Source organism: Solanum pennellii, chromosome 5 (genome assembly GCF_001406875.1).
Source record: "Solanum pennellii chromosome 5, SPENNV200".
In the NCBI taxonomy this organism is placed as follows: domain Eukaryota; kingdom Viridiplantae; phylum Streptophyta; class Magnoliopsida; order Solanales; family Solanaceae; genus Solanum; species Solanum pennellii.
Window position 1 is genome coordinate 72,895,048 of NC_028641.1, and position 16,389 is coordinate 72,911,436.

At 32.7% G+C, this 16,389-nt stretch overlaps 2 protein-coding genes across 3 annotated transcripts; one reads left to right on the top strand and one right to left on the bottom strand.

Moving 5' to 3' along the window:
- Window positions 1-2,426: 2,426 nt before the first annotated feature.
- Window positions 2,427-6,945, bottom strand: LOC107020855. The gene is made up of 4 exons (XM_015221373.2): window positions 6,342-6,945; window positions 3,831-3,989; window positions 3,611-3,719; window positions 2,427-2,917 (listed from the first exon to the last, which is right to left on the bottom strand). The coding sequence occupies exons 1-4, from the start codon at window positions 6,663-6,665 to the stop codon at window positions 2,742-2,744; spliced, it is 768 nt and encodes a 255-aa protein (XP_015076859.1). The 5' UTR covers window positions 6,666-6,945; the 3' UTR covers window positions 2,427-2,741.
- Window positions 6,946-10,703: 3,758 nt separating this feature from the next.
- On the top strand, window positions 10,704-15,977 carry LOC107018938 (dnaJ protein homolog). Of its 2 annotated transcripts, none has more exons than XM_027916957.1 (8): window positions 10,704-10,830; window positions 12,143-12,310; window positions 12,459-12,621; window positions 12,770-12,911; window positions 14,564-14,697; window positions 14,790-14,932; window positions 15,156-15,354; window positions 15,451-15,977. In XM_027916957.1, the coding sequence occupies exons 2-8, from the start codon at window positions 12,161-12,163 to the stop codon at window positions 15,780-15,782; spliced, it is 1,263 nt and encodes a 420-aa protein (XP_027772758.1). In that variant the 5' UTR covers window positions 10,704-10,830; window positions 12,143-12,160; the 3' UTR covers window positions 15,783-15,977. The 2 variants fall into 2 exon arrangements, with proteins under 2 accessions (XP_027772758.1, XP_015075021.2); XM_015219535.2 differs by lacking the exon at window positions 10,704-10,830 and adding an exon at window positions 11,571-11,776.
- The last annotated feature ends 412 nt before the right edge of the window (window positions 15,978-16,389 follow it).

Below are 16,389 nucleotides of genomic sequence, written 5' to 3' on the forward strand. Positions count from 1 at the left end.
GAGTAAGCTGATGGGAGCCCCCGAACGACGCACATGACGAGATCTTTTTCGGGAATGATTTCGTTCACGGTGTCGAGGGCTGTGATGATGGTGGAGACCTCGTCTAAATACTCCGCCATAGTTTTCGTGCCTTTGGTAATTGTGTGGAGACGATCACGCAATTGAAAAATATGAGAGTGGGAAATTGATGCATAGCGTGTTGCGAGGGCCGTCCACAGGGCTGAAGCAGTTGTGTAGGATCGGACGTGTTTCTGAACCGTGGGAGAGATGACCGCAATCAAACATGATCGGATCTGGCCATCCACGGCTTTCCAGGCGGCATGGGCCGGATTGGTTTTTTCTGATTTGTCCGTGGCGGTGATGACTGCCGGCGGCGGTTCTGTGCTTCCATCGACGTATTTGAGAAGGTAATTGGCCTCAAGGGCTGTAAGAACGGTGATTTTCCATGTAGGGTAATTTATGTCTGATAATTTTTCGGGAATTAGGGCATGAAGATGCCTGAGAAGGAGTTTAACTCCAGAAGGAAGTGAATCGAGAGGATCCACCTCGGTTGTCATGGCTGCCGCCGCCAAGAGAAGAGAGGGAACGATCGGTGCCTTAAAGAGAGAAAAAAAAACCTAGAGAAAAGAAGATCTAGGTTTTCTGGCTCTTGATACCATGAAGGAATATTGATTGTATTGAAGTGTTAACCTAATAAGGGAATACATGGGAGATATATATAGGAGATATAGGAAGGAGTACAAATCCTAATAGGACTAGGATTAAGGAGTACTAATCCTAATAGGACTGGGATTAGTACACAGTAAATACTAATATTATTTAATACTATTTATTTAATATTATCTGTTATTAGATTTAAACAGTAGAAGGGACGATTTTGTCTGTTCGAAATAAGAACAACCAGCTTTCTAGCCGACTGACCACATTAATCATATTACTAGAAGAAAACATGTTATTAGAGGTGAACGATAAAAATATCCTTTAATTATTATGATGATGTTGATTCCTCTTTTAGTAGACTCAACTATTAACATTCATTTAAAAATAAGTATATCAGACTCTTTCTTTCGTTGCTAGTTCCATTTTCAACATGTTGCAACTTTCTATTCTATCCCCAATGTTTAAAAAAGAAAATGAGATACAGGATCACATTTGATTAAAATAATTTTATTTTAGATATGTTATATATATTTCCGTAAAATATAAAATTAAAAATAAATTCATAAAAGGATATAAAATAAAAGTCTTCCCACCGATTTATTCAAAATATACATTTAAGAAGCTAAAAGTCATTAAAGACAACGTGACAAAATTGAAATTTCTAGTTCATTGACAACATTTTAATGAATAACAATTCAATCAATTTTATGATGAATTCACCAACAAATTAGGTGGGATGTTTATCTTTGTTGACATTAAACCTTTTGTAATGCAAATTATAATAAAGAAATTTTTGTGCCTTTTTTTTTCGCTTTCTTTATTCTCGTGGTTTTTTTTTCTTTTTTAATTTCTTTATATATATATATATATATATATATATATTAGACTTATAAATTCAAGTAAATGAACGTGAGAAATAGAATCTAAATAAATAAAACTGGTTGATTTGCCCCTTTTCATAGCACCCGAGATATACGTGAAGCCTAAACCAAATTTTATTTTTGCAAAAATTATTTTTAAAGCTAATCAATATAATTAATGTTATGATCGTGATTTTGAATCGTTCTCATCTACCTATATATATATGATTAAATTTCTCTCATTCACACATAAAAAACATTATTTTATTAGTTTTTCTTCAATAGTATTTTACGGTTCGATTTTCTAAAAAGAATTATATATGCAAACTTCATACAACAAGTGTTGGTATTCGGGAATATTGTGGAACCTTGAAGAACGATCGATTGATATAAACTATTTATACCACTATTAGGATAAAACTTGCCACGGTAGTGATTTGATAGGTTTTATAACTTTTTAGTTTATGTTCAATATTAATATTATAGTATGTTTCTAATAATTTGAAAGTGACTTTCTGCATAAATATTGATCATCAGCTAAGGCATATTGCCATTATACCAACGATACTAAGAGCAACAAATATATGAGAGAAATATTCATTTATGAAACAATCGATGGTACTTAACTAATTATAGGGATTGTCAATCCAATTTTTATTATGAATATATGTTTGTGATTACAAACTTTTAAATATACATAAAAGAGGATCTACTAGTCAATGATAGCAGTAGCTAGTTAGTTATTCTTTAATATGATTACGAACAATCTCTTCACACCCAAGCATGAGTTCAAATCATTTTTTCCTGAGAATTGATATGTCAAAAAATTGTATCGTATGTTCAAACACTAATTGACGCATATCCAAGAGCAGGATTTAAATTTTCTTTTCTTGGAACAACTGAACAAAGAAAAGGTGATTTAATTTGAGATGGAAATAATAGCAAATATCACATTATCATTTTCAAAATAACAATTGCAATTGGGATGTAAGTAGTCCAACAGAGAACAATACATCTTGGGATTTCACAATTACAAGGTGGTAACAGAGGCCATCTGGGATCCATAACCTCTCTTTCAAATCAAAAGTTTCAAAACAAGAAAAGAGTAATAACATAGTTCAGCAATGGACGAGCAGCAAGCTTTGCCAAATGGACGATAAGTAGCAGAAAGGGAAGAAACCCGAACAATACAATCACTTAAGAGTCTGGTTGACTTTCATTTTATTTAGCAGCAGATATTATACCCGTTTGTTTCTCGTATACAAACTCTCCAGCAGTAAATGATTGTTTCTCTCCGGATTGGATACTTCTCTTTGCGTGCAGATGTCCACAATACGCTACCTCTAATACAGTTGAATCCTTGTTAAGCTCAGTAAAGATGGAACCTACTCCTTCACCTGGATTAATGAAAGAAGAGTTAATAAGAGATCAAGAATGCTATTGGGGTCTTAAGCCTTCTATTTAACCAAGAAAATAGCATGAATATGCATTTTATCTGTAGAATTAGGTACAACCAGTTGCAACAATCATTGATGCACCAATCAAGTCGTAGTTATAATCAAAGCCACTCGTTTTAGATTTTCAATCATGAAAAGGAAAAACCAATACTAGATCTTCCAATTTACAGTTAAGCAGCTGCTTTATGATAAATGAAACTTAGGCAAGAGTATTGATGCCACCTAACAGGTCCAGCAGGTCACTTTCATGAGGAAGAGTTGTGTTTCCCATTTTATCTAATCGCTACAACTCCAGAGTGTGTGTAGTTATGAAAAAGTTCATGGCATGCAACTAAAATTGTTGTTAGAAGTGTTCTCTTCAGTGGTACTAGAAAGATACATATTGTTCTTATAAAATGACAAAGGGAAAAAGCACAGCCACAACAAATCTAAACATGTGACACGTGAGAAAGAAACTACTGCAGATAGCAAATCAGAGAGCAATCTGAAACAACAAAGATAATTGATTTCGCCACAGCAGAAGCAGTCTCTCACAAGGGCCCTGTGTGCTCTTTGGAGACTAGAAGGTCTTCACTCACCACATCACAACCTACATTGCACCTAGAAAATGCAAAACCAAGCAAGAACACTTACCATGTGTGACTAACAACAGGTTCTCAGAAGGATACTTATCAGCAAGGGCCTTAACTACCTTCACATATCTAGCCCTTGCACTTTCCAACGACTCTTCCCACTCTGGCAGCTGCAGTTTCAGAAGAATAAAGTACCATAAGTAGAGGCAACAGTGGATCATGCATATACTAAACGATGCCAACAAGTAAATTGAATCAAGAACTCATATCCTACAAAATACCTTCTTATACACAGGTTCAACAGTGTTATCTACAGTTCCAGCAGGCAACTCAGATTCATATTGTGAGATGCTGAATTTAAAATCCCCATCCTTAGGAGCTGCAGCAGCTCTTACAGCTACTAAATTCAGCATTTCACACAAACCATATTCAATAGATACCTGAAATGTTAAAAAAAGAAATATGTTAAAAGTCGTTGAGAAACAGAGTAAGGAGAACCATTTCCAAAAAAAAAGTGACGTAAAGAAAATCCATTTGATTTGAACGCTGATGTTCAGCAAAATATGTTTTTATATTAGTGCATGTTTCTCATACCCCTGCTTCTACAAAGACTCAAGTGAGATTCATACAAGTTTCATGGCACAGAAGAGGCATATTCAAATCTAAGTCCTGGTATAACTTACCGTTTATTACTGATTAGAGGCTCACACCATAGAGAAAATAGAAATATTAATTAAAATTTATAAGATATTTCATGACAGGATTGAAATGGATGGATGCATCAGCACATGGTGGAAATATTTAAATATGGAATATCTCCATTTAGTAAGTACTTCTATATTGTCAATATGAGATTTAGCATGAAAAAGGGCAGACTGTTCCTTCTTCCTTGGTTTTTCTTCTCAACTTTTATTTTTTTAATTTGACAAGTCAAAATAATTTATATTAATATTTACCAAAATGCTGCTAACGGTGCATAAGGAAATATTAGAAGTATGCTTTAGAGTAAATTGCATAAGTAACCTTCATGAGTCTCCAAGCACACTTTCCTATTTCAGGCCGAAGATCCCACATGCTTGTTCATAATGAATTTGCAGTTCTTGGGTTATTGATATGGCTATCGAAGTTTTAAACCAGGAAATTACAAATCTGGTAATTCAAATATCCTCACACTTAAACAACCTGTCTCCTGAATGAGGATTTCTTCTTTCTTACTGTTTTTGAAAGAACTAATAAAACAGGGCCGAACCAAACCAAACTTTGTTTAGTATTATCCACATATGAAAAATAAACAGATCAATTCGAATTAACCTAGTATGGCAAAACCAATCAGAACTCTCTGTCTACTGTCTAGTGACAAATTTATATTAAAAAGGGCAGTAATGCACCAATCAGTTCTGAGTGGAACATGCTTTGCAAGAAAAATTTGAACATAATAAAAACAATAATAATTTGGAGGAGAAAAAACTAAAGCTAAATGATATTTATGAAAATAACATATTAATTAAGCGCAGAAACCATTTGAAGTGTCTAACTTAGATTCGACGATGCAGCTAGTGTTCAAACTTATCAGGTACTTTTATCGACACAAATTTCTAAAATTCTACGCCGGATGATTCATAGTAGTATCTGGACGAAAGAAACTAAAATGAAGTCTACAACAACTAAATGAAGTCTGAAGAAAAGGACATATCAATCATCTGCAGGAACTATTTTAAATGTCCAACTTAGATGTAATAATGCAGCTATAAGTTTCTAACTCAAACTTATTTAGTTTTCTTTTACTAAAATTCTAACTTCCCACAATTAGCGCATTCACAATATTTATTTTAGAATTGACGTATCACTTTGTCAACTACATTTATTGTTACTACTCGTGTCTTAAGCAAACTGCCTTTCTTGGACTGCATCTAAATTCAAGGCTTAAGAGTGCCTTAAATGAGCTTCAAACAGTACTCACATACTTACTATAGTACCGAACAACATGCATGCTGAAACACAAACATATACAATATGTCTACATATAAACCAAGATGTTATATGGTCCTGTTATTTATATTGAGAAACAAATTTCTTTAGTTCCTCCAACGTCAAAAAAAGCTAAAGAAATTTGTGTGAATTTTAGGCAAAATGAACCAACTAATTGCAGCAATGACTATAAAGGGTACATATCAAGTCAAGGATTTAACATTTTCTTTTCTTCTAAAAAAAAGAGAAGAGTTGATGTCTGACCTCAGATGCTTAGCAGTAAGGATGAGAGGGAAAAAACTAAAAAAGGTCACAGTTGCAATAGTGGCCTTTGCTCCCTTAGGAATCTACTGCAAGTTGTAAGTCAAGTCAAGTATACAAAAAATGTCTTTTTCTTCTTCTTCTTCTCTTTTGATATGGAAATACTATATCTTTTAACTTTGTGACAGACAAAAAGTAAAGCACAACTTTTAAGCATACAAAATTTCTTATAACAAAAAACAGTTCTTACTAGTAGTACTATACAAAGCCTATCAATGATGTATTCTCCCTGTAAAAAGTTAAGCTTTTACACTAGAGTATTGACGGGGTAAGACCTGCATACACACACCACCTCTCAGGTCTCATTTGATCAATTACACTGGATATGTTATTGTTATTGGAGAGCGAAGCTACACTTTTACTTAGGTTCAGCTAAACCAGTAGCTTTAGGTCAAACTCAATACTTAAAAAATTCGATAATCCAGAACTCATAAACTCAAAAAGCTAGCTATGGTCATTCAGCAAAATATAAGATAAAAAAAAAAAAGAGAGAGAAACTGTACTTTGACTTTAGATGGATCAATAATGACTGAATCGGAATTGGATGACAAGACATTAGACTCGCCTTTGTGATCAGCAACGTCACAAAGAGCACGTACGACCTCTGCAGCAGTCTGCACACATCGGAGAAACGGAGAAACGAAAACCCGATGGATCGGGAAATCAATACTGGATCGGATCTTTTGACCCGTACAAAATGCCCGGATCTTACCATCCTGATGCAAAGGTGGATCCCACGGTCTTTCCGCTTTCATCACCCACAATTCCTCAAAGTTATCCAACCGGTCACCGTGTCTCATTACAATTACATTTTGATTCGCCGCCATTGTTGATACCAAAAATTAGTACTACTACGATGAAGATTTAGAGATTTATTTACATAGAAAATGTAGGATTGTGAATGGTGATTTTGGAGTTAGGATTTTTGAAGTTTCGAAGAAAGAGGATGGAAGAAGAAGAAGAAGAAGAAACTACGATGGAAGTTCTGTAATGGCGGACAAATTGAATGCTATCCAAATTACATGGGTCTTATTTCTTCGTCATTGACCTTTTCTACTTAAACAAAACAATTCGACATTTGAAGAAACTGCCTGTAAACTTCTCTTTCATTTAGACAACCGTCCATACGAGGTGCGGTGAAATTATTTTTTATTAACGAAAGTTCATTCGAATTCTGTTGGTTAAAATAAGTTTATCGTTATATATAATAGATGTGAAATTATATTTGATTATCTATTTCTTTATATTTTGAACTTTTTATTGAAAATTTTGATTTCGCTTTTGTTAACTAGATGTCATAAATTTGAGTGTGTGAAATTAAATTAATCGAATTTTAATACAAATATTATGATTACTCAATATAGGTGAGATATTATAAATATATATAATACATTATAAAACAATACGTGATAACCATCTAAACTAAGTGTCAGAGATAATGGTGAATTACAAATCATCACCAATTTGAGTCTAGATGTGGGAAAAATTTCGCTGGAAGCGACACTTCAAATAGGCTTTCCAATCTGCGATATAAATTTAGTGGGACTCTAGTCACCTAGTGAAAAATTATTTTTATAAAAAAAATGCATCAATAATATAATATGTGGATGAGATTGTTTTTTCTTTAATTAAATATCTCAAATTCAAGTTCTAGCTTGAATTAGTCATGAATGCTAAATCAAGTGTGAAACCTAAAAATATAAAGGATCAAAAACACATCCCAATATCTTTTTGACTTGACAAAATTTAAAAAACAAAAACAGATATTTATAGTGATTATAAATTATTTCAAAGAGAACTTTAAATAACTTTTATTAAATATAAAAATATATTTATAGTAATTATAAATTATTTCAAAGAAAACTTTAAATAATTTTCATTAAATATAAAAATATGTTATTCTTATTTATATCTATTAAAATACAATTTTTGTATTAGTTCATCCAAGTAACAAAGTCGTTCTAACTTAGCAGTAGTCAACTGCCACAACTGACGAGGGACCTACTTCTCATTAATCAAATTCTAGATTATTTTTTTCCGCCAAATATTCTAATTTGTTAAAATGTCATATCACTATTCATGATTTCGGTTTATTAGATTTTAAAAAATAATAATAACTTTTTAATTTGTTTGGTTTGAAAAAAGAACTATAGTGTTTTTTTAATCTATAATAAAATATCTTACAGAAAACAATAAATCAAAGAGTAATTAATGAAGTTTTCAAATATTTAGAGAGTGTAAGTTAGAGGAAAGTCATGTATAAATATTTTATTTCTACTGTCAATTTTTCTGTTATATTCGAAAAGGGTAGTTTAACATGCTTGCTTCATTTTTTAGGGGTATTTTTATCTTTTCAAGTTTCTATAATGGTTAGGTGTCATCTTATTGTTTAATCAATTTTTGTCTTTTCAATTTCCTTCTGCAACGTCTCTTCTTGATATCAACTTATGCATGTGATCCTCTATGTCTTCCTTCTATTCTCCTTCTATTCTTCCTGAAATGATATTCACATCAAAGTTCAATTTTTTCTTTTCAGTATTTACCAGGTAAGATTTTGCATGTTCCAATTGAGCTTGTCTTTTTCCCGTCATTTTTATTTTCAACAAAGTTGAAGTTCCAAATTTGATTTGGCTGAGCGAATGTTCCTTTATTTTCCCATTTGAGATTTTCTTATTGATGTTGGATTATCCTTTTGGTTGGGTGATTAAGTTTGATATAGATGTATAAATATGTCAAATTTGATTTGGGTATGTGAAGCTTTTCTTTTCCGTCATCTTCCTTTTCATCAAAGTTGAAGTTCCAAATTTGAATTGGGTGTCTGAATGTTTCCTTATTTTTCCTTTTGGGATTGTTATTGATGTTGGATTATCCTTTTGATTGGGTGATTAAGTTTGATTTAGGTGTGTGAATATATGAAATTTGATTTGGATATGTGGGGTATGGAGGTTTATAAGAGATGGATAAGAAGGAACAAAGGTTTTGTGCATCAATTGAATTCTATTGCCAATGTAAGAACCCTTTTATTAAAAAAAAAATAAAAAATTAAAGCTCTCTGCTTGTTCTAATATAAATATAGAACAAATCATATATGTATACATATTGCGAACTTCTAGATTGTTAATACAATATTGTATTAATTTTACATATGAATAATTTATTTTCAATCTACATATCAAACATCATAGAAGTTAAAAAAAAATAATACACAAATAACGTATTTGTAGTCTAGCTTTCAAACGATCCTAAATAACTAATAACTACATAAATCAATACATAAATTTACTCGTATCTAATACAATACATTACTAATATCTACGTAACTCTAACGAGTTGCCTAATAGACCATTTGATAGCTAGTTAAAAGATATTTAATTCATGTATTGATTTTTGTATAGGCTAGGAATTAAGTTATTCATATATAAATTCAATACGAAATTTGATTTAAAATTTAGAAATCAGTCAAATAGATATTGACGTATTATCTTATGTTATGTCGGAATAAAATATACAATAGTTAATACCCTATTGCTTTTAACATCAAATCAAATAAATTAACTTGTTGATTACCTCATTTGTGTCAATTTCAACTTCAAGGTGTGCAATTTCCATCGATGTTTCTTTTCATCAAAACATTTTTTTCAATATAATATAATTAGTAAAACAATTAGGAGTATAAATTTTTTTGAGATGGGCCATTTTTGTCCCTTATATATATCCATTTGAGAAATGTAGTCCATGATATATGTAAAATATGATATATAACGAATGTATTTTCTTCAAAAATTGTGTAAAATTAGTGACTTTAATTTATCAAAATAAAAGATAAGAAATTGACCAACGTTGTTTTTAAGGATGGGCAAATAAAGATTGTCACATTATTTAGAGTAATTTATATGAAATTCATATATGAATGACTTTTTTCTGATAGATAAAATAATATTTACTTTATTTTTATCTTTTGAGCTTTCTTTTTACCATGATATGTAATAAAACTTTAACCGAATGATTATGTTATATTTTGTTCCAATATTTTACCCTAGTTGAGAAAGTTTTGGAGTGGAAAGGTTACAATTTCATTTTTATGATGATGAGGATGAGATTACTATATTGTGGCATTAGGCATGTTGTTTCCAAATAAGAGTTAATGTCTGTTTAAAATTTAATATCTTAGAGATCGCGTATTAAGGTAAAGGGTTAGTAAGGATAATATGTATCTTGTAAAGGTTGTTGCCTAGTATTAGTCGTATCCTTATAATTTTAGTCATATGTTATTTATTATGTTTCGATTATCTAATTTATTGTTGTCATTATTTCATTCTTGTAGACTTACTATTTTCCTTACTAACTTCTATGTTTTCTTCATTATTTTTTCTTCTTGTACTTGAATTTGATGCACTTAAGCCTGTTGTTTTAATCTCAAATGATATGTAGACGTTATTATCATAGTCTATGTCTTTTGGATAAACACTTTGTACAAACTAAATAAACTTTCCACCATATAATAGTTGAAGTAAATAGGGAGAAAAACTTTAAGAAGAAACATAGAATTGTAGTCTTTTCTATTTTTCAGTATCTGAAATCACACGAAAATACAGCTTTATATAGACTTAAAAATAACAAACTACTAATAGAAAATACAGCACCATAATCAGCACAACTAACCCTATAATAGAAGACACTACTAACAAACTTAATTAATCAGGTCATACGTTCAATCAATCTTCAATAATAACCCTATAAATTACATAAATAAAGAATATAACTCATATATGAGAAAAATTCGATCGGATCGCCTCAGAAGACATTTTAATCATTATTTTAAAAATAATTTTCTCAGCTATTTCTGTTATGTCACCGCCTGAAATTCGAAACCTAAACAAAACCTTTCTTAGAAGAAAGGAAAACACATGTAAATTTTTATTTTCTCTGTAAAATAACAACTCCTTTTCTTTCTATCACTCTTTTTCAGAAAACCCCATTTCGAATTTCAAGGTAATTTTTTTTCCTGATGGCTATAAATCTTAGATCTTTTTTTTTCTATTATCTAATTCTTGGGTTGTTATTTCAATTGTATGTTATTTTTTTTAAAAAAAATAAATCAAAATTTGGGGTTCTTTTTACTAGTATATGTGTAAAGAAAGTTGGTTTCTTTTTCTAGTGATTTGAAGCTTTACTGCAATTTACGTGAGTTTCTTGTTTCTATTTATTCATATGTGAAAATTTGGATATTCTGTTTTGTCTGTGTAGTGAAGATGTTGTAAAGTTTGATTCTTTGTATCTTGTTGATATTTTATTAGTGGAAAGATAAGTGTTATTAGTGGCAGAGCCAGTGTTTTTATTATGGGGTTTGAAACATGTAGAAGTAAATAAGAAGTGGAAGGGTGTAAGAACATCTAATGTATATGTAAAAAATAGTTTTTATCATGTATAAATGGCGTAATTATCCGTCCCGTTAGAATGATGTAGAGGTCTTGGTAAACTTATAGGGAATTTAGAACCTTGAATGTTGGGATATTTGAAAGAGGAATCCGAAATGGTGCAGACACCATTGAAATGAATTTTAGTTTGTAGTTAGGTTTCATGTATATATGATTAGTTTAATCGATAATCGATGATAGTAGGAGGAGGAAGTTGTAAAGGGGTTTAGAAGCTTAAATGATTGAAGGGGACTGGCTTATTAGAAGAATCTTGCTATTTAAATAGGAAAAGACCCTATCTTTTTTTCCCTTCATCCAAATAAAGAAGATCATACTTTTGTTCTTCTTTGTTCCCATATTATAAAGGCATATACAAAGAATAACCTCCTCCTGTTGTGATCACCTTATGCCTCACCATTCAAGTTGCACTTCTCTGTATGAGGCGATCGGTCCTCATTTTGATTGCTCCGACAACAACAACGTACCTAGTGATCCCACAAGTGGTGTGGTGTTTGGGGAGGGTGGGTGTACACATAACACTTATCCTACCTCGTTTTGATTGCTCCATCGTTTAAAACATTGAAATCATGGCTTTTAGTAAAATTGTGTATCAGAGCATGGCCTTTTGCCTTCTTTTTTTCTTAACGGCTTTGGGATTGCTAACAGAATGTCTTACACATTCTATCATTTTGTGCTTGAACCACATGTTGAAATTTAACGTACTTTTTGGATTGCTAGTTTTGATACTTCCTTACGCCAATTGACTTGTAATCAATACACATCAGCAATTTACAGCACATACCGTATGTGTAGTATCCACCTTTTGTTATATAGTAAGTTTGTCCTTAAATGGTAAATTGAGATGAAATTATTGCCCTTCTATGAAGGTACTAAGGTTATCCGTAATGTTTGGATGGGGTGCAAGGAGGAGTGACAACTCCAAGTACTATGAGGTGCTTGGTGTTTCGAAGAATTCCAATCAAGATGAACTTAAGAAGGCATACAGAAAATCTGCTATAAAGAATCATCCTGATAAGGGTGGGGACCCTGAAAAAGTGAGTTGTCCCTTCTCGCACGCGCTGTTAGGATTTTCTGCATCTTGCGGTTCTCGATATGTTACATCTATACCAAGGGAACCTTTTGATTCTGATGCTTGATTTGCTTTTCTTCATTAGTTCTTTGTCCTGTTTTGTCTCCACTCAGTTCAAGGAATTGGCTCAAGCATATGAAGTTCTAAGTGATCCAGAGAAGAGAGAACTTTATGATCAGTATGGTGAAGATGCCCTTAAAGAAAGAATGGGTGGTGGTGGTGGTGGTCACAACCCATTTGACATATTTGAGTCATTCTTTGGTGGATCTTTTGGTGGTAATAACTATTAACGACCCATCTCCCTCTTGGGGAAGAGACCCTGCAAGAGGATGGGGATGGGGGCTGTTAAATTCCTCTTTGTTTTTATTATCTTTTAAAATTTGTGTGGTTGAAACATCTCATCTCTCTGCCTTGGTTATCCCAGGTGGTGGTAGCGTCAGAGGCAGCAGAAAGAAAAAAGGTGAAGATGTAGTGCACACTCTAAGGGTTTCGCTGAAGGACTTGTACAATGGCACAACAAAAAAGCTCTCTCTTTCACGGAACATATTGTGTCCAAAGTGTAAAGGGTATTTCTCTTTCTTTAATTATCTGATCTTTTTCATTTACTACTATTCTGTAGCACTTTGTGACAGTGATTTTCAAATAACTGTGTTAAATGATGATATTGTATTTAAAATTCTTCTGTTCTCACTTAGGCTGTGGATCAATACCAAGTTCTCTCACTGAACATATCTGAATTGAACAAATCAGGGGTCCAATAGTGAAGAATGTGAATCCTCTAAGTATACAGATGTACTATTAACGGGTGACTGGTTCATCGAGACCTTTTATGTTTCTTCGCGCTATTCCTTTTCTTCTTTTGATGTCTCTCTCCACTGATCCTGTCTTAACAAACTTTAGATTGTAAATGATTGTCGAAGCGTTAGTTTTTGATTTATGCTAACTAAACCTGGACATCATTGATGGGTTGGTCCCTGTGTAGTTGATTCAATACTGTCGAGCCCTCTCTTAATTTTGTTACTACAGTTAATTGCATGTATTCCTGAGAAATACAATCACCAAATTTTAGACAGGCTCTGCATTTGCGCCCAAAATTAACCACCGTCTGAACAGATGTCTGACACAGAGTACTTAGATACTTTTGGAATTCTTCGAATTTTGACACCCTTCTATAGGAAAAATTGGGTAACTAATTTTCTGCTACTTTTCTCTCTGTAACAAAATGATATCTTTTTATAGGATAAAATTAATCCATTGTTGTAGACAATAGCATCTATTGTAGCAGGTTTTCGTCAAATAATTTGACTAAGAGCCTGTTTCAATTGGCTTTTGGCTTTTCAGTTATAAGCCAAAAAGCATAAGTTAGATATCCTAACTTATGACTTTTGGCTTATTTCATCATTTTGGCTTATTTTCATCATTTTAGTTAAAAATCAAGTGCTTATAAGCACTTTCTAAATTCATCCAAATACTCCAAAAAGTGCTTAAAAGCTATTTTGACTTACAAGCACCTAAAATAAGCCAATCCAAACAGGCTCTAAATTCTATTTTCTTGGCTCTTTCCACTCCCTTTGGATGCTTTAACAACATTTTGTAGGACATAGAAAGGCTTGGATCTAATTTTGCGGTGTTGAAAAATTTAAATTGTATGGCCTCAAAACATTCATATCTTTGTCATGCTAGTTTTCATTTCCGGGCTCCTCAGCATGGGTTTTGATGAGTAATTTTAGTTTGATCTATACAATAACAATTTTGATAGTAGTTCCCGTGTGCAGTATACCTGTCATCTATGCCGGTGTCCACTGAGGTGAATTTGGTGTTGCTGGTTTATATTTGTTCTCCTTTTTTGGGTAGGGGTAGCTTGCTGCATCTTACTAGGAAATTTAACATAACCTTTTTCAGTTGCAGATAAACATATTTGAGAAAACATGACATCATTTTTGGTGCAGGAACGAGAAAGGCGAGAATATTCAGAAAAAAGAGTTGTCTGATAAAATTGTTGTATATTACCTCTTCTAAGAAGTCATTGTTTCACCATATCAGTGTATGCTGTGTACCAGAACATTTGCAATCTGAATGAGAGATTAGAGGGCTTACACAAATCCATATTTATTAGTTTAACTCGTCTTAATCGGCCTTTTTATTTATTGGGTTGCTTATGCATTAACTTGCTTTACGCATGCATATTTTATTGAATATGATTTACTTGTATTATCAGGAAAGGTTCAAAGAGTGGAGCTTCTGGAAGATGTTATGGATGTCAAGGTACTGGAATGTGCGTTACAACTAGACAGATAGCCTTTGGCATGATTCAACAGATGCAACATGTTTGTTACGAGTGCCAAGGCTCAGGTAATGAGATTCCCCGGTAATTCTAATTTTCAGTCTTACATTTGGAGGAAAAAACACTGCTTGTTACTATGAATTTTTCCTTGTTAATACAGGAGAGGTTATAACTGAGCTGGATAGGTGTCCTCAGTGCAACGGAAATAAAATTACACAAGAAAAGAAAGTATTAAAAGTGAATGTTGAGAAAGGGATGTTACACGGTCAGAAGATTATTTTCAACGCCGAAGCTGATGAAGCTGTAAGAGTTTTTTCGCTATGCAAATTGGCTCGGCTTTTGTAATCCCCCAGTGTACATTTTAAATTGTGCCTCAAAAGTTTTTTGGCAATGTTTGCATACAAAAACTTATCTTTCTTCTTAAGTCTAAATTTTGAAGTTAGTGCAGGACTTTGAATTGACTTCCTCTTACATTTTGGCAAGTGATATTTCGTTTCTCATAGTTGTTTTGTGGTGTTATATGCAGCCAGATACCATCACCGGCAATGTTATTTTTGTATTACAACAGAAGAGTCACTCAAAGTTCAGGCGCAACTTTGATGATCTTTACATGGAACACAATCTCAGTTTGACAGAAGCTCTCTGTGGCTTTCAGTTTGTCCTGACTCATCTTGACGGCAGGCAGCTTCAGATCAAATCTAGCCCCGGAGAAGTTATAAAGCCTGGTAATTAATGATTGTTCTTAGTTTGTGCTTTAATTACCTTGTGGCGTGAAATGTGATATTTATATATGAGGGGGGACATTTCGTTCTCTCTTGCAGATCAATACAAGGCGATATATGATGAAGGAATGCCCCATTATGGTAGGCCATTCATTAAGGGTCAGCTTTACATCCATTTTAATGTGATATTTCCAGAATCTGGATTCCTTTCTCCCGAGAAATGTCGTGCTCTCGAGGCTATTCTGCCACCGAGACTAGGGAAACACTCATCTGATATAGAGTTGGAGAAGTGTGAGGAAACAACTATGCACGACGTCAACATTGAGGAAGAAATGAGACGCAATGAGCAGTGTCATCACAGGCAAGAGGCTTATGATACAGATGATGAAATCGATGCAGATCTGCATAGCTTGGGTTGTAACCAACAATAGAAGTGAAGTTCCCAGATAGTGTGGTCTTTTAGTTGATTCCATAATTTTGTCTAATGCTCTGTTGGCTGTTTTGGTTAGTAACTAACTGGTTTTCTTTTTTGTTCTGCTTTTCTATATAATGAAATGTATATATTTGGATGGTAAGTATGCAAAAGGGTATGGATCGAAAGTATAACGAAGAGTATATTTTAATTAGCTCTAACAGTACAGAGATATATAACCCCTTTTTTTACTATGTTCGTATGTCCTAATTAAATTAAGTAAAAATTTAAGGAATCTCATAGTGTAATTCAATAATTACACTCTGTCCCGACAAATTTAGTATTTACTAAAAATCCCTTAAAATTGTTGTGCCGTGATACTTTAGACTCTAGTGATACATGGTAAATGATACATGGTAATTTTAAACTGTTAAGAAAAAAATGGGGAAAAAACGGTACATTTAATCTTGTTAACTAAAACAGTTCAATTTACGGTAACAGATCATTAATCAGCATTAAATCAGCACGTAATTGAATATTAATTTCAAATTTTGAAAATCAAAGATTATATCATCGACTAAACACTATACACACTGATTCTATATGTATCATCAAGCACAGTTGAT

Coding starts and splice junctions, on each gene's coding strand:
- LOC107020855 (XM_015221373.2), bottom strand. CDS start 6,665: ATGGCGGCGAATCAAAATGTAATTGTAATGAGACACGGTGACCGGTTG. Junction 3,990..6,341: donor TTGATCCATCTAAAGTCAAA/GTACAGTTTCTC, acceptor TTAACATTTCAG/GTATCTATTGAATATGGTTT. Junction 2,918..3,610: donor CCTGTTGTTAGTCACACATG/GTAAGTGTTCTT, acceptor TCATTAATCCAG/GTGAAGGAGTAGGTTCCATC.
- LOC107018938 (XM_015219535.2), top strand. CDS start 11,693: ATGAGGCGATCGGTCCTCATTTTGATTGCTCCGACAACAACAACGTAC. Junction 12,622..12,769: donor CTTTGGTGGATCTTTTGGTG/GTAATAACTATT, acceptor TGGTTATCCCAG/GTGGTGGTAGCGTCAGAGGC. Junction 14,933..15,155: donor ACGCCGAAGCTGATGAAGCT/GTAAGAGTTTTT, acceptor TGTTATATGCAG/CCAGATACCATCACCGGCAA.